The sequence below is a fragment of the Oncorhynchus tshawytscha genome, linkage group LG06, assembly GCF_018296145.1.
Source record: "Oncorhynchus tshawytscha isolate Ot180627B linkage group LG06, Otsh_v2.0, whole genome shotgun sequence".
Taxonomy (NCBI): domain Eukaryota; kingdom Metazoa; phylum Chordata; class Actinopteri; order Salmoniformes; family Salmonidae; genus Oncorhynchus; species Oncorhynchus tshawytscha.
The window spans coordinates 27,194,045-27,211,852 of record NC_056434.1 but is presented as its reverse complement, the minus strand read 5'-3'; the positions used below and the strand labels follow the sequence as shown (position 1 = coordinate 27,211,852).

General features: G+C 43.8%; 1 protein-coding gene across 2 annotated transcripts in view; it reads left to right on the top strand.

Annotated features, from left to right (window-relative positions):
• Positions 1 to 17,808, top strand: part of LOC112252347 (guanine nucleotide-binding protein G(o) subunit alpha) — a 180,056-nt gene that overhangs the window by 132,975 nt on the left and 29,273 nt on the right. For both annotated transcript variants that reach the window (XM_042323129.1, XM_042323128.1), the window contains exon 4: positions 5,906 to 6,066. In XM_042323129.1, coding sequence (XP_042179063.1) covers positions 5,906 to 6,066 — 161 coding nt within the window. The remainder of the gene's footprint in view (positions 1 to 5,905; positions 6,067 to 17,808) is intronic.

The following is a 17,808-nucleotide window of genomic DNA, read 5'->3' as shown; positions in this document are numbered from 1 at the left end:
TTGGGAAATCTTTTTGTATCCAAATCCGGCTTTAAAATTCTTCACAACAGTATCTCGGACTTACCTGGTGTGTTCTTGTTCTTCATGATTTTCTCTGCGCTTTTAACGGACCTCTGAGACTATCACAGTGCAGGTGCATTTTTTACGGAGACTTGATTACACACAGGTGGATTGTATTTATCATCATTAGTCATTTAGGTCAACATTGGATCATTCAGAGATCCTCACTGAACTTCTGGAGAGAGTTTGCTGCACTGAAAGTAAAGGGGCTGAATAATTTTGCACGCCCAATTTTTCAGTTTTTGATTTGTTAAAAAAGTTTGAAATATCCAATAAATGTCGTTCCACTTCTTGATTGTGTCCCACTTGTTGTTGATTCTTCAGAAAGAAATACAGTTTTATATCTTTATGTTTGAAGCCTGAAATGTGGCAAAAGGTCGCAAAGTTCAAGGGGGCCGAATACTTTCGCAAGACACTCTATATTGGCAAGCTTTATTTGAGCAGCCATCTTGGAATAGGTAATATGGTAATACAGGTGGTATAATCATTTAAGCTACAACAGCAGCTTCTTGGTTTCCTAGTCTCAGTTCATCTCACAGTGAGAGGTATTTTAGTGTCAGACTTTAATTGGTGATAGCAGTTCCTGTCACTTCTCCTGTGCTGGGCTCCAGATGTCTCCAGTGCTCTCATGCCGATGTGAACAATGCAGTCTCTCTCTACCACCAGGGATAACACTGTATAGCATAGAGAATCTACGGAGATCACAGATTCCAACCTGATTCTCAGTTCTTTCTCTGCTATCAACACTATCTTCCATTTCTCACACTTGTTTTTGTGCTGATTTGGGTTGAAGTGTTCCTCCCTCTCCCTGCTCAGTTGGCTGGCCTAGCCTCTCTCCCCCAGGTTAGGACTGCTGAGGGAGTCTGACCCTAAAATGCTGGGCTTTGTCAAAGCTAAGCTGCCTGGCTCTCCTGCTTAAAGGAACAAAACACTCTTTTCAGTGCCTTGGCTGCAGACACTGCATGGCTTTGTGTTTGAGTGTAACTTTGGATCGATGCTACATAAAGAGGACTGAAGGACATTGGTGAAATGACGTAAGGAGGGGAAGTGTTAAGCAAGTGAGGAGATTAGAGGAAGTGAAAAAGAGAGAAAGAGCCATTTCTCCCGCCATCTTTTTTTTCTGTAACATCCTCTTGCCTCATCCTCTCGACCATTATAGAGGAGATCGCAGCTAGAAGGTGTGTGTGTGTGTGTGTGTGTGTGCGCACAACATGTGTATCCAGTGTGTAGATCATTATCAATGACTGGGTATTGATCAGCTTCAGAGCAGGAGCAGGTGGTGAAACAGAAGCTGAGGAGGGTTTCTTTTTTTCTTAGTGATGCCCCATGACCTTTGCTCTGTTGGTAACTACGCTCCTGATTGGTGCTGTGAGTTGCAGACAGGCTGGAGAGCATGTCACAGGACAGACTAGAGCCTGTTAGTCAAGTACTATGGCTGGTGTCAACTAGAGGTTGACCGAAAATGATTTTTCAACGCCGATACCGATTATTGGAGGACCAAAAAAGCCAATACCGATTAATGATTCTAGCCATCCCGGATCCGGGATCGTGAATACAGCCTCAAGCTCATTACCATAACGCAACGTTAACTATTCATGAAAATCGCAAATGAAATGAAATTAATATGCTAGCTCTCAAGCTTAGCCTTTTGTTAACAACACTGTCATCTCAGATTTTCAAAATATGCTTCTCAACCATAGCAAAACAAGCATCTGTGTAACAGCTAGCGTAGCTAGCGTAGCATTTAGCGTTAGCATCAGCAGGCAACATTTTCACAAAAACAAGAAAAGCATTCAAATAAAATCATTTACCTTTGAAGAACTTCAGATGTTTTCAATGAGGAGACTCTCAGTTAGATAGCAAATGTTCAGTTTTTCCAAAAAGATTATTTGTTTAGGACAAATCGCTCTGTTTTGTTCATCACGTTTAGCTACGAAAAAAACCTGTATCCAGGAGTGTAATTATCCCCGCAGCTCATTAGCATAACACAACGTTAACTATTCATGAAAATCGCAAATGAAATGAAATTAATATGCTAGCTCTCAAGCTTAGCCTTTTGTTTACAACACTGTCATCTCAGATTTTCAAAATATGCTTCTCAACCATAGCAAAACAAGCATTTGTGTAACAGCTAGCATAGCTAGCGTAGCATTTAGCGTTAGCATCAGCAGGCAACATTTTCACAAAAACCAGAAAAGCATTCAAATAAATCATTTACCTTTGAAGAACTTCAGATGTTTTCAATGAGGAGACTCTCAGTTAGATAGCAAATGCTCAGTTTTTCCTGAAAGATTATTTGTTTAGGAGAAATCGCTCCGTTTGGTGCGTCACGTTTGGCTACCAAAAAAAACGAAAATTCAGTCATCAAAACGCCAAACTTTTTTCCAAATTAACTCCATAATATCGACTGAAACAAGGTAAACGTTGTTTAGAATCAATCCTCAAGGTGTTTTTCACATATCTCTTCATGATATATCGTTCGTGGAAGCCTCCTCTCTCCTCTCAATCACTGGATGACTGCGTGCAGCTTGTAGATTACGCACCAATTTAGACAAAGGACACCGGGCGGACCTCTGGTAAATGTAGTCTCTTATGGCCAATCTTCCAATGATATGCCTACAAATACGTCACAATGCTGCAGACACCTTGGAGAAACGACAGAAAGGGCAGGCTCATTCCTGGCGCATTCACAGCCATATAAGGAGACAATGGAAAACAGAGTCTCAAAAATTCTGCTCATTTCATGTTTGAAGTTTCATCTTGGTTTCGACTATAGCATGAGTTCTGTGGCACTCACAGATAATATATTTGCAGTTTTGGAAACGTCAGAGTGTTTTCTTTCCAAAGCTGTCAATTATATGCATAGTCGAGCATCTTTTCGTGACAAAATATTGCGCTTAAAACAGGCACGTTTTTTTATCCATAAATTAAAAGAGCGCCCCCTATATCCAAGAAGTTAATTGGCCGATTTTAAAAAATGTATTTGTAATAATGACAATTACAACAATACTGAATGAACACTTATTTTAACTTCATATGATACATCAATAAAATCAATTTAGCCTCAAATAAATAATGAAACATGTTCAATTTGGTTTAAATAATGCAAAAACAAAGTGTTGGAGAAGAAAGTAATATGTGCCAATATGCAATATGTGCCATGCATGTGCCATGTAAAAATGTGTGCCATGTAAAATATGTTTGTTTGTTATGAAAACTTGAAACCGGCCCTAATTAATCGGCCATTCCCGATGAATCGGTCGACCTCTAGTGTCAACTGCACATGGTCACTCAGAGAGGGCATACAGGTCAATGACTCCCTACACTCCCATGTTATCACACCCCAATACTCACTACAGAGAAACCACTGGGTTCTGATCTCAAGCCTTTGAGGAAAAAGTGTCTGCCCTCCTCCAGCCTTCTCTCACTCTGTCCTCAGAGAGGAACAGAGATTACAGCTGCACTCTATTGTCGTGGTGACCCTCTCACTGTATAAATTGTTTATGCTGTTTAGCAGACACTTTTTAAGTATGGGTGGTCCCAGGAATCGACCTCACTATCCTGGTATAGCAAACGCCATGCGCTACCAACTAAGCTACAGAGGACCACTGTCTCACTGTCTCGATTTTTTATTTGGATTTTATGTGTCCTGTATATCTGTGTATCGTGTGTGTGTGTGTGTGTGTGTGTGTGTGTGTGTGTGTGTCAGGTTTTAGTGTGGAATAGTGGTCCGAGCCCACAGGAAGCGGTGGGATTAGCAGCTGCAGAGGAGAGAGGCAGAGTAGTGGGGCACACACACACACACACACACACACACACACACACACACACACACACACACACACACACACAGGATGCCCAGCCTGTAACTGAGTTACTGTTTGCAGGCCTCTCTGGCCAGGCAGTGGAGAGTCGGCAGTAAGGGCTAACACACTCTCAGCTTTCCCAGAACCCGTGTGTAGTTCGGGGCATCGTGACTAGTGTTTGGTCACTCCTTCCAGGATGCTCCTCTACTGTGACCCTTGCATTTGTTGACACTAGTGGAATGAAAACAGTTATTTCATTTCAGCGCCTAGATTGGATGTACAGTTGAAGTCGGAAGTTTGCATACACTTAGGTTGAAGTCATTAAAACTCGTATTTCAACTACTCCACTTGAAACTATAGTTTTAGCAAGTTGGTTAGGACATCTACTTTGTGCATGACACAAGTGATTTCAACAATTGTTTACAGACAGATTATTTCACTTATCATGCACTGTATCACAATTCCAGTGGATCAGAAGTTTACGTACGCTAAGTTGACTGGCTTTAGAAGCTCCTGATAGGCTAATTGACATTATTTGAGTGAGGTGTACCTGTGGATGTATTTCAAGGCCTACCTTCAAACTCAGTGCCTCTTTGCTTGACATCATGGGAAAATCAAAATAAATCAGCCAAGACCTCAGAAAAAAATGTAGACCTCCACAAGTCTGGTTCATCCTTGGGAGCAATTTCCAAACGCCTGAAGGTGCCACCTTCATCTGTACAAACAACATTACGTAAGTATAAACACCATGGGACCACGCAGCCGTCATACCGCTCAGGAAGGAGACACGTTCTGTCTCCTGGAGATGAACGTACTTTGGTGCGAAAAGTGCAAATCAATCCCAGAACAACAGCAAAGGACCTTGTGAAGGTGCTGGAGGAAACAGGTACAAGAGTATCTATGTCCACAGTAAAACAGTCCTATATTGACATGACCTGAAAGGCAGCTCAGCAAGGAAGAAGCCACTGCTCCAAAACCGACATAAAAAAGCCAGACTACGGTTTGCAACTGCACATGGGGACAAAGATTGTACTTTTCTGAGAAATATCCTCTGGTCTGATGAAACAAACATAGAACTGTTTGGCCATAATGACAATCGTTATGTTTGGAAGAAAAAGAGGGAGGCTTGCAAGCCGAAGAACACTATCCCAACCATGAAGCACAGGGGTGGCAGCATCATGTTGTGGGGGTGCTTTGCTGCAGGAGGGACTGGTGCACTTCACAAAATAGATGGCATCATGAGGGAGGAAAATTATGTGGATATATTGAAGCAACATCTCAAAACATCAGTCAGGAAGTTAAAGCTTGGTTGCAAATGGGTCTTCCAAATGGACAATGACCCCAAGCATACTTCCAAAGGTGTGGCAAAATGGCTTAAGGACAACAAAGTCAACGTATTGGAGTGGCCATCACAAAGCCCTGACCTCAATCCTATAGAAAATGTGTGGGTAGAACTGAAAAAGCTTGTATGAGCAAGGACACCTACAAACCTGACTCAGTTACACCAGCTCTGTCAGGAATGGGCCAAAATTCACCCAACTTATTGTAGGAAGCTTGTGGAAGGCTACCCGAAACGTTTGACCCAAGTTAAACAATTTAAAGGCAATACTACGAAATAATAATTGAGTGTATGTAAACTTCTGATCCACTGGGAATGTGATGAAATAAATAAAAGCTGAAATAAATCATTCTCTCTACTATTATAATGACATTTCACATTCTTAAAATAAAGTGGTGATCCTAACTGACCTAAGACGGTGAATTGTTACTAGGATTAAATGTCAGGAATTGTGAAAAACTGAGTTTAAATGTATTTGGCTAAAGTATATGTAAACTTCTGACTTCATCTGCATCTATTTTCTATTTACACTGTAATTTTAGGATATTTTTTTTATCTCTGCACAGGAAATACCTCTCTGGTTTTATTCTGTGGTATGAATACTTAATGTGAGTGCTTTGCCTTTTCCTCTCTACAGGCTTGTGTGTATAGGTTGTACTGTAGGTGCTGTAATGTACCTGTTGTTCCTCTCCCTCCTCAGGCTGATGCTAAGCTGGTGTGTGACGTGGTGAGTCGTATGGAGGACACCGAGCCATACTCTCCTGAGCTCCTGGGGGCTATGATCCACCTGTGGTCCGACTCCGGCATCCAGGAGTGCTTCAGCCGCGCCCGAGAATACCAGCTCAATGACTCCGCCCAATAGTGAGTACTGCTCTACCTCTACCGCCCCTTACAGGAGGCACCTACAGGAGGGCCGGGTGCTGCAGGATCAATACAACTCTCATTACTCTGTTCAAACGATGCTCCTGTTTGTGGATCACACATACATAAACATCATCCACTCACTCCATTCATTTATGTCCATGTGACTGTAGTCATATTCAACAAATATGAATTGGTATCAAACACTTATTTTGTATTTATATGTGCACATACACACAATCATGTAGGTTTTGGAGGGAGATCTTGAGAGCTTGAATTAACATCACTTGGGATTTTCTTAAACAGTGTGTGTTTGTGTGTCAGTCAGAGAGATATTATCCATCTCATGACACTTCAGTGAACTCTCAAAATGAGAGAGAGGGGGAGAGAAAGAGAGAGAGAGGGAGAGAAAGAAAGAGAGAGAGAGAAAGACCTAGAGAGAATTTAGCATCAGCTATCAGCTATTATGTAGTTTATTTAGGAGCCTGTGGTGCTCGCTCTCATGACACTTTAGTGAGCTCTCAAAATGGCAGAGAGAGAACAACCACCAGGTGTGTCCATCGTCTTATCCACCCTATCCTGGGACGGCAGGTAGCCTGGTGGGTAGGAGCATTGGGTTGGGCCAGTAACCGAAAGGTTGCTGGATTGAATCCCCAAGCTGACAAGGTAAAAATCTGTTGTTCTACCCCTGAGCAAGGCAGTGCTGTCTGTGAGTCACTGTACCCCGGGCGCCGACGACGTGGATGTTGATTAAGGCAGCCCCCCACACCTCTCTGATTCAGAGGGTTAAATGCGGAAGACACATTTCAGTTGAATGTTTTCAGTTGTACAACTGACTAGGTATCCCACTTTCCCATCCCAGCTAACAAAATCTGAATCATCAATGAATGAATGCTGCATTGATTAAGTGCAAAACATCAGACATTTAAAGGCAGCTGTCTTTGTGAGTGTGGTGGTTCAGTAAGTCATCATGTGGACTAGTATGGAGAGCTCCAGCGATACACCATGACACCGGAGCAGGAGAGAGAGACAATGATTGTGGCGAGTGGCTCAGCTTCTCAAAGGAGGTGGGTAGCTTAAGCCCATAGTATCGCATTCCATTTTCTTTCAATCAACAATATGTTTATGAAACACATTTATTTCACATTTACATGGAACTCAAGACACACCATGTAGACTTTGATATGCCAATGTCTGGCATGATTATGTTATCGTACAGATTAGATTGGGTTGTTTTATCCCAGTCTGCTTTATGAAAACGTTGTATAACTCATTGAGTTGTATATGTCTGAAGGTAGCCCACATGACAGTCGTCTCTTCTCTGTCTCTCTCTCTGAATGGCTCTGGATATGTCCTCAGTGATGTACGGGCACGTGGATGCCCTTCATTTGTGACCCATTTATTCACAATGTGCATATTCATTAGAATGCTATTTATATGGTAGTGTGTGTCTTCTCCCCCAAGGGACCAAAATAACCCATTTGAAGATTCCCAGTTAATAATACAGTGTTCATCTTATCAACTAAAACCATCAGCCGATACTGAAAGAATACCCATGAACAAGCATATCATAGCTCCCAACAAAATCATGCATGGCAGCCATTTTGTGCTACAGAGCTCACCACCCATCAGCTTCACTGAAGCAGTGCGGCGTTTTACCACATCAACTTTCAAGTTGAACTTTACCAGAGGTACCCATCAGATAAGTTGTAACCATGTGTGGCACACCCCCACCTCCAGCCCTACAATGCCACTGTGGTGTACCACAGGACACTTAATTATCTCTGTTCTCTCTGTTCTTCTCTTAAAGTCCTCTACTTTCTGATCTTCCTCGTTTCTACCCGCTGTCTGTGAGTCACGTCAAATTGATGTCAAAAGTTGCATTTTTGGGCATTTTAGCTAACCATAACCCTTTTCCTAACCTTAACCTAATTATCCTAACCTGCAACATTAATTACCTGCTATGTAAGTGAAGCAGCCGACAGCAGGCTTGTTGCTGAGAAGTGTTGCCAGGCAGAGCACTCAAACTGGATTATGAAGAGGAGGGGTAGGAGAGGGGGGAGGAGAGTGAGGGAAGAGGAGGGATGGTGTGTGGGAGGGGGAGGATGTTACTGGCAGGGAGCCAAAGTAGTGAGGGACAGATATGAACGTAGAACACCAAATAATGCATGCAGAGCAGAATTAGGCCGATACCCACTAACTATCAAAATCCAGAAAAGAGCCGTTAAATTCTATAACCACCTAAAAGGAAGCGATTGTGTACTCTCTACACAGAGAGTACACAGCGGCAGAATACCTGACCACTGTGACTGACCCAAAATTAAGGAAAGCTTTGACTATGTACAGACTCAGTGAGCATAGCCTTGCTATTGAGAAAGACCGCCATAGGCTCTCAAGAGGCTCCAACATGGCTCTCAAGAGAAGACAGGCTATGTGCCCACAAAATGAGGTGGAAACTGAGCTGCACTCCCTAACCTCCTGCCCAATGTATGACCATATTAGAGAGACATATTTCCCTCAGATTACACAGATCCACAAAGAATTCGAAAACAAATCCAATTTTGAAAAACTCCCATATCTACTGGGTGAAATTCCACAGTGTGCCATCACAGCCGCAAGATTTGTGACCTGTTGCCACGAGAAAAGGGCAACCAGTGAAGAACACACACCATTGTAAATACAACCCATATTTATGCTTATTTATTTTATCTTGTGTCTTTTACCATTTGTACATTGTTAAAACACTGTATATATATATATATATATATATATATATATATATATATATATATATATATATATATATATGACATTTGTAATGTCTTTATTGTTTTGAAACTTCTGTATGTGTGATGTTTACTGTTCATTTTTATTGTTTATTTCACTTTATATATTCACTTTATATATTATCTACCTCACTTGCTTTGGCAATGTTAACACATGTTTCCCTTGCCAATAAAGCCCTTGAATTGAATTGAATTGAATTGATATGAGTCCCCCATACCAAAGAGAGAGCCCCCTTCCCTCTGCACTCCACCTCTACACCACTTGAACAGACCCCAGATGACCCAGCCTAATCCTAACAGCACAGAACCTCATTTCTATAGAACACCACTGGGTTGCAGAGCCACAGAGCAACTACATTTTTGTGACATACTACATAAAATACCAGACCTCAAATCCCCAAGACTTCCCTTGGGATTTTATTCATCATATTAGTTACTGGTGGAAAATATGAATGTTGGTTTCATGAACTCCAGTAGATATTTCAAGGGAGGTTTGGCTGGAAGACACTGGAGAGATAGTATTTCATTGAAGAGCACACTGATATCCAGTTGGATAGAAAATGTCAATTGTGTCATGGCAGAGGAATAAACACACTTTCTGCTGCTTACTCCTCATTGGATTGTGCCCTTTCTGTTCCAAAGTAAACAGAGATTCACACTTAATTTCATAGAGCACTTGCTGTAGCTGGTACTGAGACTATGACACTGTATGAGACTAGACTGCAACAGACCACTCACAGTCCTTTATGGAAATCCCCCTCTTACAGCCGGCTGAAATTTGCATTGGCAGCTCCTATTTGAGGTTAAACAATACATCCCAATGGGGGAGAAAGGTAAGGCAAATACAGATAAGAGGAATGGTCAACTGGGAGAGGAAAACAGAAAAGGAGAGAACATATCAGTGATGGACAGAAAGGAGAGATACAGAGAGGTTGGAGAGGAAAGTGTGCTACCTTGGAATAATGAAACAGTAAATTCAAGGAGGCACAGGAGGCTGTAACCTATATTCTCATGATGTTTATTGGATTTGGGGATACAAGTTGAACTTCCAGAGGGGAAATTAGCTTTTTGTTTGTGCTGGTTCATATATTGTGTAAATAATATTGCTGTGTGAATATGATGTGGATGTAGGGCTGGGCGGTAATACTGTATTTTACGATATACCGGTATTGATGCACGGAACGGTTTGGGTTTTTACTTTACCTTCTATACCGATATTTGAATGTTTAGTTTGTTAAATGTGATACGCCGTGTGTAACGTCCATTTTATAGTTTACTTTGGTACTTGGGTCATCTCTCTCCGCTCTCAATTCAATTTAAGGGGCTTTATTGACATGGGAAACATACACTACAGTTCAAAGGTTTGGGGTCACTTAGAAGTCCTTTTTGAAAGAAAAGCCTTTTTTTGGTACATTAAAATAAAATAAAATAAAATTGATCAGAAATACAGTGTAGGCATTGTTAATGTTGTAAATTACTATTGTGGCTGGAATTTTTTATGGAATATCTACATAGGCGTACAGAGGCCCATTATCAGCAACCATCACTCCTGTGTTCCAATGGCACGATGTGTAAAAGGCTCATTTTAAAAGGCTAATTGATCATTAGAAACCCTTTTGCAAATATGTTAGCACAGCTGAGAACTGTTGTCCTGATTAAAGAGGCAATACAACTGGCCTTCTTTAGACTAGTTGAGTATCTGGAGCATCAGTCCTGTGGCGGACTGCAATAGCATCGAATAGTCCCCGCGATTATGCAACTGTTCAGGGAAGTCAGGAACCAATACACACAGTCAACTTTTTCAAGCAGAAATTTGCATCCTGTAGCTCTAACTCCAAAAAGTTCTGGGACACTGTAAAGTCCATGGAGAACAAGAGCACCTCCTCCCAGCTGCCCACTGCACTGAGGCTAGGTAACATGGTCACCACCGATAAATCCGTGATAATCAAAAACTTCAACAAGCATTTCTCAACGGCTGACCATGCCTTCCTCCTGGCTACTCCAACCTCGGCCAACAGCTCCGCCCCCCCTCCGCAGCTACTCGCCCAAGCCTCCCCAGCTTCTCCTTTACCCAAATCCAGATAGCAGATGTTCTGAAAGAGCTGCAAAACCTGGACCCATACAAATCAGCTGGGCTTGACAATCTGGACCCTCTATTTCTGAAACTGTCCGCCGCCATTGTCCCAACCCCTATTACCAGCCTGGGTGACACTCTAGACCCAAACTGTTACAGACCTATATCCATCCTGCCCTGCCTATCTAAGGTCTTCGAAAGCCAAGTCAACAAACAGATCACTGACCATCTCGAATCCCACCGTACCTTCTCCGCTGTGCAATCCGGTTCCCGAACCGGTCACAGGTGCACCTCAGCCACGCTCAAGGTACTAAACGATATCATAACCGCCATCGATAAAAGGCAGTACTGTGCAGCTGTCTTCATCGACCTGGCCAAGGCTTTCGACTCTGTCAATCACCTTATTCTTATCGGCAGACTCAGTAGTCTCGTTTTTTCTAATGACTGCCTTGCCTGGTTCACCAACTACAGTTGGTGCCAAGTTCACCAACTTGCAGACAGAGTTCAGTGCCAAGTTCACCAACTTGCAGACAGAGTTCAGTGTGTCAAATCGGAGGGCATGTTGTCCGGTCCTCTGGCAGTCTCTATGGGGGTACCACAGGGTTCAATTCTCGGGCCGACTCTTTTCTCTGTATATATCAATGATGTTGCTCTTGCTGTGGGCGATTCCCTGATCCACCTCTATGCAGACGACACCATCCGGTATACTTCTGGCCCTTCCTTGGACACTGTGCTATCTAACCTCCAAACGAGCTTCAATGCCATACAACACTCCTTCCGTGGCCTCCAACTGCTCTTAAACACTAGTAAAAACCAAATGCATGCTTTTCAACCGTTCGCTGCCTGCACCCGCACGCCCGACTAGCATCACCACCCTGGATGGTTCTGACCTAGAATATGTGGACATCTATAAGTACCTAGTTGTCTGGCTAGACTGCAAACTCTCCTTCCAGACTCATATCAAACATCTCCAATCCAAAATCAAATCTAGAGTCGGCTTTCTATTTCGCAACAAAGCCTCTTTCACTCACGCCGCCAAACTTACCGTAGTAAAACTGACTATCCCACCGATCCTCAACTTCGGCGATGTCATCTACAAAATAGCTTCCAAAACTCTACTCAGCAAACTGGATGCAGTTTATCACAGTGCCATCCGTTTTGTTACTAAAGCACCTTATTCCACACACCACTGCGACCTGTATGCTCTAGTCGGCTGGCCCTCGCTACATGTTCATCGCCAGACCCACTGGCTCCAGGTCATCTACAAGTCTATGCTAGGTAAAGCTCCGCCTTATCTCAGTTCACTGGTCACGATGGCAACACCCACCCGTAGCACGCGCTCCAGCAGGTGTATCTCACTGATCATCCCTAAAGCCAAAACCTAATTTGGCCGCCTTTCCTTCCAGTTCTCTGCTGCCTGCGACTGGAACGAATTGCAAAAATCTCTGAAGTTGGAGACTTTTATCTCCCTCAACAACTTTAAACATCTGCTATCTGAGCAGCTAACCGATCGCTGCAGCTGTACATAGTCCATCGGTATATAGCCCACCCAATTGACCTACCTCATCCCCATACTGTTTTTATTTTATTTACTTTTCTGCTCTTTTGCACACCAGTATCTCTACCTGCACATGTTCATCTGATCATTTATCACTCCAGCGTTAATCTGCTAAATTGTAATTATTCACTCCTATGGCCTATTTATTGCCTACCTCCTCATGCCTTTTGCACACAATGTATATAGATTCTTTTTTTTCTACTATGTTATTTGACTGTTTATTGTTTATCGTTTACTCCATGTGTAACTCTGTGTTGTTGTCTGTTCACACTGCTATGCTTTATCTTGGCCAGGTCGCAGTTGCAAATGAGAACTTGTTCTCAACTAACCTACCTGGTTAAATAAAGGTGAAATAAAAAATAAATACAAAATCAGCATTTGTGGGTTCGATTACATGCTCCAAATGGCCAGAAACAAATAACTTCCTTCTGAAACTTTTCAGTCTATTCTTGTTCTGAGAAATGAAAGCTATCCCACATTAGAAATTGCCAAGAAACTGAAGATCTCATACAGCGCTGTGTACTACTCCCTTCACAGAACAGCGCAAACTGGCCCTAACCATAATAGAAAGAGGAGTGGGAGGCCCCGGTGCACAACTGAGCAAGAGGACAAGTACATTAGAGTGTCTAGCTTGAGAAACAGACACCTCAGATGTCCTCAACCTGCATTTTCATTAAATAGTACCTGCAAAACACCAGTTTCAACGTCAACAGTGAAGAGGCAACTCCGGGATGCTGGCCTTCTAGGCAGAGTTCCTCTGTCCAGTGTCTGTGTTATTTTGCCCATCTTAATATTTTATTTTTATTGGCCAGTCTGAGATATGGCTTTTTCTTTGCAACTCTGCCTAGAAGGCCTGCATCCCGGGGTCGCCTCTTCACTGTTGACGTTGAGTCTGGTGTTTTGTGGGTACTATTTAATGACGCTGCCAGTTGAGGACTTGCTGTCCCCAGTCCACCTGGCCGTGCTGCTGCTCCAGTTTCAACTGTTCTGCCTTATTATTATTGGACCATGCTGGTCATTTATGAACATTTGAACATCTTGGCCATGTTCTGTTATAATCTCCACCCGGCACAGCCAGAAGAGGACTGGCCACCCCACATAGCCTGGTTCCTCTCTAGGTTTCTTCCTAGGTTTTGGCCTTTCTATGGAGTTTTTCCTAGCCACCGTGCTTCTACACCTGCATTGCTTGCTGTTTGGGGTTTTAGGCTGGGTTTCTGTACAGCACTTTGAGATATCAGCTGATGTACGAAGGGCTATATAAATCAAATCAAATCAAATCAAATTTTATTTGTCACATACACATGGTTAGCAGATGTTAATGCGAGTGTAGCGAAATGCTTGTGCTTCTAGTTCCGACAATGCAGTAATAACGAGCAAGTAATCTAACTAACAATTCCAAAAAAAACTACTGTCTTATACACAGTGTAAGGGGATAAAGAATATGTACATAAGGATATATGAATGAGTGATGGTACAGAGCAGCATAGGCAAGATACAGTAGATGATATCGAGTACAGTATATACATATGAGATAAGTATGTAAACCAAGTGGCATAGTTAAAGTGGCTAGTGGTACATGTATTACATAAGGATGCAGTCGATGATATAGAGTACAGTATCAACGTATGCATATGAGATGAACAATGTAGGGTAAGTAACATTATATAAGGTAGCATTGTTTAAAGTGGCTAGTGATATATTTACATCATTTCCCATCAATTCCCATGATTAAAGTGGCTGGAGTAGAGTCAGTGTCATTGACAGTGTGTTGGCAGTAGCCACTCAATGTTAGTGGTGGCTGTTTAACAGTCTGATGGCCTTGAGATAGAAGCTGTTTTCCAGTCTCTCGGTCCCAGCTTTGATGCACCTGTACTGACCTCGCCTTCTGGATGACAGCGGGGTGAACAGGCAGTGGCTCGGGTGGTTGATGTCCTTGATGATCTTTATGGCCTTCCTGTAGCATCGGGTGGTGTAGGTGTCCTGGAGGGCAGGTAGTTTGCCCCGGTGATGCGTTGTGCAGACCTCACTACCCTCTGGAGAGCCTTACGGTTGAGGGCGGTGCAGTTGCCATACCAGGCGGTGATACAGCCCGCCAGGATGCTCTCGATTGTGCATCTGTAGAAGTTTGTGAGTGCTTTTGGTGACAAGCCGAATTTCTTCAGCCTCCTGAGGTTGAAGAGGCGCTGCTGCGCCTTCCTCACGATGCTGTCTGTGTGAGTGGACCAATTCAGTTTGTCTGTGATGTGTATGCCGAGGAACTTAAAACTTGCTACCCTCTCCACTACTGTTCCATCGATGTGGATGGGGGTGTTCCCTCTGCTGTTTCCTGAAGTCCACAATCATCTCCTTAGTTTTGTTGACGTTGAGTGTGAGGTTATTTTCCTGACACCACACTCCGAGGGCCCTCACCTCCTCCCTGTAGGCCGTCTCGTCGTTGTTGGTAATCAAGCCTACCACTGTTGTGTCGTCCGCAAACTTGATGATTGAGTTGGAGGCGTGCATGGCCACGCAGTCGTGGGTGAACAGGGAGTACAGGAGGGGGCTCAGAACGCACCCTTGTGGGGCCCCAGTGTTGAGGATCAGCGGGGAGGAGATGTTGTTGCCTACCCTCACCACCTGGGGGCGGCCCGTCAGGAAGTCCAGTACCCAGTTGCACAGGGCGGGGTCGAGACCCAGGGTCTCGAGCTTGATGACGAGCTTGGAGGGTACTATGGTGTTGAATGCCGAGCTGTAGTCGATGAACAGCATTCTCACATAGGTATTCCTCTTGTCCAGATGGGTTAGGGCAGTGTGCAGTGTGGTTGAGATTGCATCGTCTGTGGACCTATTTGGGCGGTAAGCAAATTGGAGTGGGTCAAGGGTGTCAGGTAGGGTGGAGGTGATATGGTCCTTGACTAGTCTCTCAAAGCACTTCATGATGACGGATGTGAGTGCTACGGGGCGGTAGTCGTTTAGCTCAGTTACCTTAGCTTTCTTGGGAACAGGAACAATGGTGGCCCTCTTGAAGCATGTGGGAACAGCAGACTGGTATAGGGATTGGTTGAATATGTCCGTAAACACACCGGCCAGCTGGTCTGCGCATGCTCTGAGGGCGCGGCTGGGGATGCCGTCTGGGCCTGCAGCCTTGCGAGGGTTAACACGTTTAAATGTCTTACTCACTTCGGCTGCAGTGAAGGAGAGACCGCATGATTCCGTTGCAGGCCGTGTCAGTGGCACTGTATTGTCCTCAAAGCGGGCAAAAAGTTATTTAGTCTGCCTGGGAGCAAGACATCCTGGTCCGTGACTGGGCTGGGTTTCTTCCTGTAGTCCGTGATTGACTGTAGACCCTGCCACATACCTCTTGTGTCTGAGCCGTTGAATTGAGATTCTACTTTGTCTCTGTACTGGCGCTTAGCTTGTTTGATAGCCTTGCGGAGGGAATAGCTGCACTGTTTGTATTCAGTCATGTTACCAGACACCTTGCCCTGATTAAAAGCAGTGGTTCGTGCCTTCAGTTTCACACGAATGCTGCCATCAATCCACGGTTTCTGGTTAGGGAATGTTTTAATCATTGCTATGGGAACGACATCTTCAACGCACGTTCTAATGAACTCGCACACCGTATCAGCGTATTCGTCAATGTTGTTGTCTGACGCAATACGAAACATCTCCCAGTCCACGTGATGGAAGCAGTCTTGGAGTGTGGAGTCAGCTTGGTCGGACCAGCGTTGGACAGACCTCAGCGTGGGAGCTTCTTGTTTTAGTTTCTGTCTGTAGGCAGGGATCAACAAAATGGAGTCGTGGTCAGCTTTTCCGAAAGGGGGCGGGGCAGGGCCTTATATGCGTCGCGGAAGTTAGAGTAACAATGATCCAGGGTCTTTCCACCCCTGGTTGCGCAATCAATATGCTGATAAAATTTAGGGAGTCTTGTTTTCAGATTAGCCTTGTTAAAATCCCCAGCTACAATGAATGCAGCCTCCGGATAAATCGTTTCCAGTTTGCAGAGAGTTAAATAAAGTTCGTTCAGAGCCATCGATGTGTCTGCTTGGGGGGATATATACGGCTGTGATTATAATCGAAGAGAATTCTCTTGGTAGATAATGCGGTCTACATTTGATTGTGAGGAATTCTAAATCAGGTGAACAGAAGGATTTGAGTTCCTGTATGTTTCCTTCATCACACCATGTCACGTTGGCCATAAGGCATACGCCCCCGCCCGTCTTCTTACCAGAGAGATGTTTGTTTCTGTCGGCGCGATGCGTGGAGAAACCCGCTGGCTGCACCGCTTCGGATTGCGTCTCTCCAGTTAGCCATGTTTCCGTGAAGCAGAGAACGTTACAGTCTCTGATGTCCCTCTGGAATGCTACCCTTGCTCGGATTTCATCAACCTTGTTGTCAAGAGACTGGACATTGGCAAGAAGAATGCTGGGGAGTGGTGCACGATGTGCCCGTCTCCGGAGTCTGACCAGAAGACCGCTTCGTTTCCCTCTTTTTCTGAGTCGTTTTTTTTTTTTTTTGGTCGCTGCATGTGATCCACTCGGTTACACTGGTTGTAAGGCAGAACTCAGGATCTGCATCGCGAAAAACATATTCTTGGTCGTACTGATGGTGAGTTGACGCTGATCTTATATTCAGTAGTTCTTCTCGGGTGTATGTAAAGAAACCTAAGATGACCTGGGGTACTAGTGTAAGAAATAACACGTAAAAAAACAAAAAACTGCATAGTTTCCTAGGAACGCGAAGCGAGGCGGCCATCTCTGTCGGCGCCGGAAGTAAATACATTTCATTTGATTTGATTTGTGAAGCATCTGTTTCTCAAATAACTATCGGGGGATATGTGTCAACAGCAACCTTGGGAAAATCCTCTGCATTATCATTAACAGTAGACTCGTACATTTCCTCAGCCAAAACAATGTACTGAGCAAATGTCAAATTGGCTTTTTACCAAATTACCGTACGACAGACCATGCATTCACCCTGCACAACCTAATTGACAAAGAAACAAACCAAAATAAAGGCAAAGTCTTCTCATACTGTATTGATTTCAAAAAAGCTTTCGATTCAATTTTGCTTGAGGGTCTGCTATACAAATTTTTTCCACAGGGCCGGGAGGTGAAACAGGGATGCAGCTTAAACCCCACCCTCTTCAACATATCAACGAATTGGCGATGGCACTAGAACAGTCTGCAGCACCCAGTCTCACCCAACTAGAATCTAAAGTCAAATGTCTACTGATGATCTGGTGCTTCTGTCCCCAACCAAGGAGGAGCTACAGCAGCACCTAGACCTTCTATACAGATTCTGTCAGACCTGGAACCTGACAGTAAATCTCAGAAAGACAAAAA